The 9,267-nt window shown below is 38.2% G+C and overlaps 1 protein-coding gene across 1 annotated transcript; it reads right to left on the reverse strand.

Annotated features, from left to right (window-relative positions):
• Window positions 1-8,088: 8,088 nt before the first annotated feature.
• On the reverse strand, window positions 8,089-8,328 carry LOC115832911 (40S ribosomal protein S27-like). Its single transcript, XM_030804720.1, has one exon. It carries the CDS (start codon window positions 8,326-8,328, stop codon window positions 8,089-8,091), a length of 240 nt encoding a protein of 79 aa, XP_030660580.1.
• Window positions 8,329-9,267: the final 939 nt, after the last annotated feature.

Genomic DNA, 9,267 nt, shown 5'->3' on the forward strand with positions numbered 1-9,267 from the left:
TGCATTCTTTAAAAATTTCATGTATGTTTAGGCGGTACAAGCTTACTTCATGTCCATAGGTAAAATAAAGTTACATTCCAAGCTTAGAAAATTGTAAGTGGCTTTTTTCACCTACAAGAATGGCTGGGGGGAACATGTGAAGTTGTGCAGAACACAGGACATTTCTTTGTGTGAGACTGTCCTGTGCTGCACAAGATCCTTAGCATTCCTGCCTTCTCGCATGCTATTGTTAATAGCCAGGCCATTGTGAAACCTAAAATCACTGGGATGATTAAACATCTTCCCAGTGAATTTCCAAAACATTCTTAGGGAATGGTATCACACTGACCCCACTGAAAACTAGAGTGCTTGGGGAAAGTTCCAGAGAAAACACCACAGTTTCCTCTTTTCTTAGCAGCTGGGGAGACCATTTTAGCTCCAGAAAAAAAAAAAAAAAAAAATCAACTCTTTAAAAAGAACTTTGATCCTGCTAGTTGAGAAATCTTCTTTGGTATGACTCAAACTGTACAAGACACACTGATGGCCAATCAAAAAGTATGAGAAGGAAAAAGACAGTATCACATCCATGCTTTCATTTTTAAAGTTTCATTTCTATCTCTGAGAGCTTGTGTTACCTTAGGCAATTCATGAACTGTAACAGGCATTTCTTCATGCCCTGAGTGTCCAGGGTAGAGCTGGGAGCAAGATATAGAGAATGGCTCTATCCTTTACTTAATGGGTGGGCCTCGCCCGCTGGTTTGTTGGATCCAGTATTGCTCTGCAGCCAGCTTTCACCAGCTTTTGAGAGCCAACCTAAATCTTCAGGAATTTTGTGAGCCAACTGACAATATGTTGGAAGCTTAAAATTGGCCATAGCGATAATATTTAAACCATGGAAATTGGCAAACACTAAAAATCAGGGCTCTCCCCACTCCCCAGAGCCAGTGGTTCAACATTTACCAGTATACCGCTGGTTGAAGCGCTCCCCCATCCTGTAAGAAAGGGAGAGGTCATCACCGGGGAGGCATTTTACAAATGCCCATAATCCTCTATGTTCGGTCGGCCTCACAGGCTGCTCATTATACCCTCATGCTTGGTAATAATGCTACAGTAATGTTGTTACTTAGGGACATGCCGATGCTATTTTTCTGAAGCACCCATGCAAGCATCTCACGGGTGGGCAGTCCCTGTGCTGGGCACTGACAGACAGCCAAAATGGCTCACCCTAAATAGACACCTCTGGAAAATCCTAACATCCCTATCTGTGAAGGAATGCATTTCAGTCCTCCCCTCCTAATCTTCTTACGGTAGCTAAGTTTTACTCAAAGCTTCAGCTTAGACATAAACACTAATTCACTCTTCAATCAATCTGCCACTATGGCAAGACCAAGCTTGGGGAAAAGCCACAGTAGCCTCAAAAGCAACTTGAAACTGACAAATCCCTTAGCTTCAGGTTCTGGGCCAAAAAGAGTTAAGAGTTTGTCAGCTTCAAGTCACTAGAGGCTTTAGAAGTCAGTCAAATCTGCCGACTCAACACATTTTGCTTTAAATAGGAAAGATGCCAACTGAAGCTGAATGGTAAAAGATTTCCAGGGAGTGGTAAAACTAAGGAGAAGGCAGGAGAAAAGAACATGTAGTGATAGTAATAATTCCTTTTTCAAACAATGTGACAGTACTTTTACCAGATATTTCCTCTCCCTTTTCCATTATGTCCTCTGCGTTAAGTATTATTTTGGCCATTTTAACAAGTGGCAAAATTAGAATGGTCAGATACATTTCCCCATGCATTTTGGGAAATTAGAACTAAAATCCTGGTCTTCTGATACCTTCCTCTCAATCATTGTTACTCTAGATATGTGTTTCCCATTTGCTAACAGGAAGATAACATAACTAAAACATCCCTTGAGCCACATCCATACTTAGGCTTTTATGCACATGAATCTGTTTAAAAAAATAGTTGAAAATAGTCAGATACCCATTTAGTTCAAGTGAATTCTAGCATTAAAAATATATATATAATCTGTGATAACTTCATATGCCATTATCTTATATATTTTTTCTTTTTCCAGCTTTACTGAGGTATAATAAAATAGGCATACTATAAACACAGTAAGTATACAATCTGATGTTTTGATGTATGTATAAACCCATAAAATAATTACCACACTTCAGAGAGTCAATACAGTCATTCCTCAGTATCATTGGGGGATTGGTTCCAGAATCTCCCTCAGGTACCAAAGTCCTCAAATGCTCCATTCCCTTATAGAAAATGCTGTAGTATTTGCGTATAACCTATGCACATCCTCCCATATACTTTAAATCATCTCTAGATTACTCATAATACCTCATACAATGTAAATACTATATAAATAATTGTTGTGCTATGTTGTTTGGGGAATAATGACAAAAAAAGGTCTGTACATGTTAAGTATGGACACAAGTTTTTTCCAAATATTTTTAGTCCACAGTTGGTTGAATTCACTGATGCAGAATTCACGGATGTGGAGGGGCGACTGTATGTTCCACACATCCAAAATTCCTCACGCCCTTTGTAATTCCTCTCGTCTACCCCTTCCCACACATTCACCCCAGGAAACAACTGATCTACCTTCTGTCAATGAAATAAATTTTCATTTTTAATGTTTTATAAGCATAGACTCATACAATATGTACTCTATGTCTGACCTCTTTCATTCAGCATAATAATCTCAAGATATCGCCATGTTGTCGTATGACCAACAGTTCCTCCCATTGTGTTGCTGAGTAGCATCTCATTATACGAATATGACACAATTTGCTTATTCATTCACTTATTGATGGGCTTTTGATTTTTTCCAGTCTGATGCTATTATAAATAAAGCTACTGTGAACAATCATGCCAAAGGGTATCTATTGACATATGATTTTAACACCTCAGAGTGGAATGGCTAGGTCTTATGAGAAGGTATGTTTACCTTTTTAAGAAACTGCCAAACATTTCCAAGCTGGCTATGCCAATTTACATTCCCAACACCATAGTATGAGAATTCCTATTCCTTCACATTCTGGTCAACCCTTGGTATATCAGTCTAATTTTAGCAGTGCTAACAAGTGTGTAGTGGTATCTCATTATGGTTTTAATTTGTATTTCCCTAATGAATAATGATATTAAGCATCTGTTCATGTGCTTGTTTCAAATCCACATATCTTCTTTGGTTAAGTCTATCTGCCGCCCATTTTTTGTTGTGTTATTTTTATATTATTGACTTTTAAGAGTTCTATGTATATAATGGATACATGTTCTCTAGCAGATACATTCTTTGCAAGTGTTTTCTTTCAGTCTCTGGCTTGTCTTTGCATTCTCTTAATATCCTTTGGCAAGCAGAAGTTTTTAATTTTGATGAGATCTAATTTATCCATCTTTTTGTTTTATAGACCAAACCTTTGGTGTCGTATCTAAGAACTCTTTGCCTAACCAAGGTCACAAAGATTTTACTTATGTTTTCTTTTACAAGTTTTAGGGTTTTAGGCTTTACATTTAGGTTTATGATTCAATTTGGGATTCTGAGTTAATTTTTATATATAGTTCAAGGTTTGGATTGATGTTTGTTTGGTTTCTTTTGCATGTAGATGTCCAATTGTTCCAGCACCATTTGTTGAAAAGACTATCCTTTCCCCCACTGAATTGTCTCTGCACCTTTGTGAAAAATCAGTTGTCCATGTATATGTGGGTCTATTTCTGTACTGCGTTCTGTTTCATTGACCTATTTGTCTATCCTTATGTCTTTACCATTGTCTTAGTTAGCTCAGGCTGCCATAACAAAACACCATAGACTGTGTGGCTTAAACAAGAGAAAGTTATTTTCTTACATTTCTGGAGGCCAGAAGCCTGAGACAAGGATGCCAGCATGGTCAATTTCTGGTGAAGTCTCTTTTCCTGAGTTGGAAAAGCTTCTCATGATATTCTCACATGGCAGAGAGAGAAAGAACAAGCTCTCTGGTGCCTCTTCTTATAAGGGCACTAATCTCATCATAGGACCCCACTCTTTGGGCCTCAACATGTAAATGGAGGTTGGGGGTGGGGACACAAACATTCAGTCCATAAAACCATACTATTCATGCCCTGAGAGTCTGAGGGTAGAGTAAGAAGGAAAGATGTAGTAATAGTGACAATTTCTACTTCAATCCAACAGTGCTTTTACTAGATATTCCATCTCCATAACTGATTACCTTATAATAAATCTCGACATCAGGTGAAATCGAGATTTATTATAGCCTTCCAATTTTCTTCATGTTGACTATTCTAGGGTCCTTTGCCTTTCCACGTGAATTTTAGAATCAGCTTGTCAATTTTTACCCAAAAAGAAACCTGCTAAGCTTTTATTGGGTTTGTATTAAATCTTTAGATCAATTTAAAGAGAATGACAATTGAATTGTATTTCTATATGTGTAAGAAACATTCAAAAATTAAAAATACCACGTATAACACCAAAACTATGAAATACTTAAAAATAAATCTGATAAAAGATGTGAAAGACGTGTACCCGAAAACCACAAAACATTGCTGGGAGAATTACAGAAAACCCGAACAACTGGAGAGCTATATCTTGTTCACAGGTCAGAAGTCTCAATATTGGAATGATTTCTTCTTCCCTTTAATAATGGAAGCTGCTGCATTTTTATTTTTCTTGGAGATAAGTGAGGCCATTTGACTCCAATCTGCCTAAAAGAATCTCAGCAAAAAAGTGTGCATTATCTCCAGGTCATATCTTTTCCTCTGTTTTTCTTTTCCCATGGGCTGGTCCAGATGAGGACAGCACCATAGGGTAGTGCATTATCAAGTGTACTTCCCTGACCAGCAGCAACAGCTTCCCCCGAAAACTTGAGAAAGCAAATTCTCAAGCCCCACCCCTGAACTGTTCAATCAGGAACTCTGGAGTTGGGGCCTGGCACTCTGTTTTAAAAGAAAAACCCTCCGGGTGATCCAGGCACAGACTGCAAAGTATCAGTTGGAATACGTTTGGCTGAATATGTTTTTGGAGCAGTCACCTACTCTCCCAGGACTGTCTCCACCTTCTTATATGATGGAGAAATAAACTTGTCTTGCTTGAGACTTTGTAATTTTTGTCACCTCATCTATCTCTAACTACACCTCCATTGTGCCTCTATGTAATACAATCCTGACCTTGTATAGACAAGTTTCTTTCGGGACATATGGTTTATCTCAAAGATAGTATCAAGATTACCACTACACGTCAAGGTTTGTATTTGCCTATACTGAGGGATACATCATAATAATTGGTAGTACCTTTCCTATATAACTTGTGATGTTTTGATAAGTTGGATAAACAATAAAGCGACATAATGTGCTATATTCAAAGAGATAATTTTATAAATTGTCATATGTTAGTCTTAAAGATTATGAGACTTACATATTTTCCCTTTTTGCATAATTTTCTTTTTCTCTAATTTTGAGGAGAAAATATGGGATTTTTTTTCCTCTCCAAACTGTTTACTTTTTCCAATCTGCTCCCATCACATAGGTACTTTAGTTGTCTATAGCAGCCAGAATTACCCTGAAGACTTGTTCAAGGTAACTAAAAAGGTATGAACAGCCCTAGTGCTGAAAGTAAGAAAAATAATGTCTTAAATAATATTCACAGTTGACTGTTCTTACAGCAAGAAAAAGAGAAAGAATTATGACCTGGAAAAAAATCAGTTATTTTATATATAAAATTATATATAACATAAGATATATATTATTCTATATTTCTTATATAATCTGATCTATATAGCTCAAAATGCATATATGTTTGTGTGTATTTTACACACATATATAGTAAAAGTACAGTGCAATAACTCGGTGGAAATTTTTCAATGGTTCATCATGAAACACTTCTTACAGTGTTTCAATAAGCCTGTCAAAGTTGACTGGAGTACTTCCTGGTGATAGGAAAATTCAAGTGTTCATAGCTCATTCAATATTCTACTTATTTGCTAAGCACCTCCTATCAGACAGCCTCTTCAATTTTTAAACAACCCTAATTGTTTAAAAGTTCTAACTCACATTAACATGAAATCCTCCTGTAAATAGCTTCAACAGAGCTCCCTGCAGAAACGCACTGTGCTAAGAGCTAGAGATAGAGACACAGCTGCCTTCAGGGAACTCACAGTGTCCTGGAGGTAGGGACAGAGGGTCTGATGACAGAATTAATAAATGCCAATATATGGAGGTACAGAATGTTTTCAGAAACTGGAGGAGGATGCCCTAAAAGATGAATAGAAATCAAAAGAGAAACAACATTCCAGGTACCAGGAAGAGTATGGATACAAGCACAGAAGCATAGAAGAGCAGGACATTTAGGAAACCTCTAGTAGCTCTGTATGTCCAAAATTAAAGTTGTGGAATAGATGCTAAGACGGGCAAAAATCTATAAGATGCATATTAAGAAGAGACTTGTACATCACAATGGGGAATCAGTAGAAAATATTATGTGAGCAAGTGACATGATTAGCTTTCTGATTTGAAAAATTATTCTGAGTGAAGAGAATGAATCAGAGAAAAAAGAAAACATAAGAAAGAACAAGAGGATACTTGTAAACAGTGTATTAGTTTCTTCCCCACTCTTCCTCCTGCCCTCTCTCCGTTCCCTCCTCCTGCAAGAGAAAATATGTCTAGGCTAAGGTAGCAGAAGTAAGGATGTGGATGAATCAACAGATCCAGGAGATATGAAATAAGATTCTCATCAGTATTTAGTTATCAACTCAGCATGGGGAGTAAAGGAGAAGGTTGTAGTTCTGTCCCCTGGAGCATCGCAAAAGTCTTTCCTATGACAACCCTTCAGTCATTTAAGAATAATTATCACCTTCTTTCCTTCACCCCTCAAACAAACCAATTCTTGTCCTTCAACCTGGGTACAATAAAATGCCATTCCCCAGTCCCCCTATCTCCCAGTGTTTAAGTGGGTATAGAAGGTGCGTTATCTAAAATTTCTCAACAACCTACTCAAAACTCACGAAGTAGATAAATGTATTTCTCTCTAGCCTATAAGAATTCACACCAGCCAAAAGATCTCCCTCACTGTTCAGTTGTCAAAAAAATATATTAATGCTTCTAAATCGAGAACAAAAATAAAGTCACTCAAAAATAAAGTTTAACATTTCATATTTTTGGCACTTAAAATATTCTTCTATTTGTGCTTTCCTAACATGAGCATATGACTTGCAAAGCAAAGTAGCCATAAATCAGGCTACTCTAACACCCTCTTCACAGACATTTGTCAGGAAAAATAATTAGTATACTGGCTAAGAGAACACTAATAAAGCAGTGCATTGCATTTCATTTGGTCCTTATTCAACAACTGCAAAGAGTTCCAAAGAAAAAGACAAAGAAAATTAGAATTATTATTATCCTACACCCAGCTTTCCTGATGGAGCATATTTCTTGATGCTGGCAAAACTCCTGGACCTAATCTTTATTTTTTAACCTATTGATCCTTTTCCATTAGTGACAGATTTGTTCTGCTACAAGGGATGGGTTTCCAAATTGGCCTGAGGGAGGCATGTGGGTTAGAAACAATATTGTCATTGGCCTAGTTTTGGCAGGATTGGTGGAAAGTCAGACAACTGTTATGTTTTGGAGTTGTGGGCTAATAGTGCCCTCTGTTTTCCATTTTTGCTCCCATCCACAGAATTACCAGATGGCCAAAAAGCCATTAGAACAGAAGTAATGTTCCAGTACAGTGGAAAAAGACCAATCCAGTAAACACTCTAACAATTATCCAGTGACTTAAAATAGCAATCTAAATGTTCTAAACATGAAGGGAAAAAAATAGAAAACATAGCAAAAACTCTTTAAGCCTGACTCCTTTCACCTGAATACATGGTCTTTTCAGAGCAATAAATTTACCGCAGATTCCAGCACCCTCAAAATGTCCCACCCATCTTCCCAAATGCCCAACTTGTAGCCCAGTTGGCCACAATTGTTCAAAAGATTTAGAAGACATTTCCTAAACTTCCCAGAGATTCTCAGTCAGTGGATCCAGGGTGCAGCATAGTAATCTGTAATTCTTTTTAAATACAAAATATGCTTATCAAGATGGTTCTCATTCACCTTGATAGACGGTGCTTTTAATGCTGCTGCCTCCTGAAGGAACATTGTTCTGTAAGGCTTGCTTTTTCTCCTGTAGGCTGGCAGAGAACAGTGGAGCCACCAACACATAAAACTACTGTTTGTGCCTGGCTAAAGACCGTGGTGATTTTACAGCATCCTGGGCATTTCATATCCATGAAGTGCCTGGGGCTCTGCATCAGGCACTCCTGTGTTTCCTCTTCTGGAGAGGGATAAAAGGGATCTTTTGTGAGAGGCATGTTCTCATGGATAGGTAGTCACCACTAGAAAGGGAAATATGTCATTAAAAAAAAATCTTTCCAAGTGATTCTGATGGTCACATTGGGGAACTATTTAAAGGGATCTTTAATGGTCTATCTGTAGGAGAAATTTTCAAATGAGGTGCTGGTGCTAGAAATGGAAGTTATCAGTTGGGTAACTTTTCAATTTTCATACATCCTCTGCTCCTACCTCCAAGTTTCTTCCATGCTTCCTACTGGAGAGGGAATATAGTACACGGGGTGAGTAGGATTTGAAAACCACTGCCTTTGGAATGGAGAATCAGGGAACTGCCTGGAGAGAAATGAAGCAAAACAAAACAGAACGCTCTTGCTCTGATAGTGTGAACTAGTTGGGTGCAAATATAAAACAACTGTTATCACCACCCACCTCAACCCTGGTTCATTCTACGGGGCAAGTTCTTTCTCTGCTCCTGGAAGAAATTCTGAGAAGCTGAAACTGGTTTTTCCTGGCATTTTCAGATAATAAAATTATTTTGCCTGAAAGAGTCTCATGTTACAATTAAAAGTCAAGTCAAAAACCATAGAGTTTAAAGTTAAAATTTCTCTCCGCTCCGAGTGGGGATCTGCTCCCCCAGTTTGGGCCTGCACATTCAACCTCTTCTTAATTTCCCCTCCTGCTCCTCCACCTCTTCTCCCTCACTCAATAAGCGTCCTGTCCCCCATGCAAGATTGAAGGTGGGACTACGGGCTGGGGTAGGAAAGGAAGAGAGGTAAGATTACAGAGAGAAAGGTCTTACCTGACCAGTATTGATGCAACCTGACCCTCCTTCCCCCTGGCTGGCTAATTCTTGCTCATGAGATGCATTAAGGGTTCTTTGAAGAGCTCTTGTCATCGCTGGAGATGTCTCACCTACAGAACTAGGTGGATTCATTTCCTCTAGCTGGTGATTCACAATT

The sequence above is a fragment of the Nomascus leucogenys genome, chromosome 23 (genome assembly GCF_006542625.1).
Source record: "Nomascus leucogenys isolate Asia chromosome 23, Asia_NLE_v1, whole genome shotgun sequence".
Taxonomy (NCBI): domain Eukaryota; kingdom Metazoa; phylum Chordata; class Mammalia; order Primates; family Hylobatidae; genus Nomascus; species Nomascus leucogenys.

Excerpts from the sequence above, each read along its gene's own strand:
- LOC115832911 (XM_030804720.1), bottom strand. The coding sequence starts at position 8,328 with ATGCCTCTCACAAAAGATCCCTTTTATCCCTCTCCAGAAGAGGAAACA.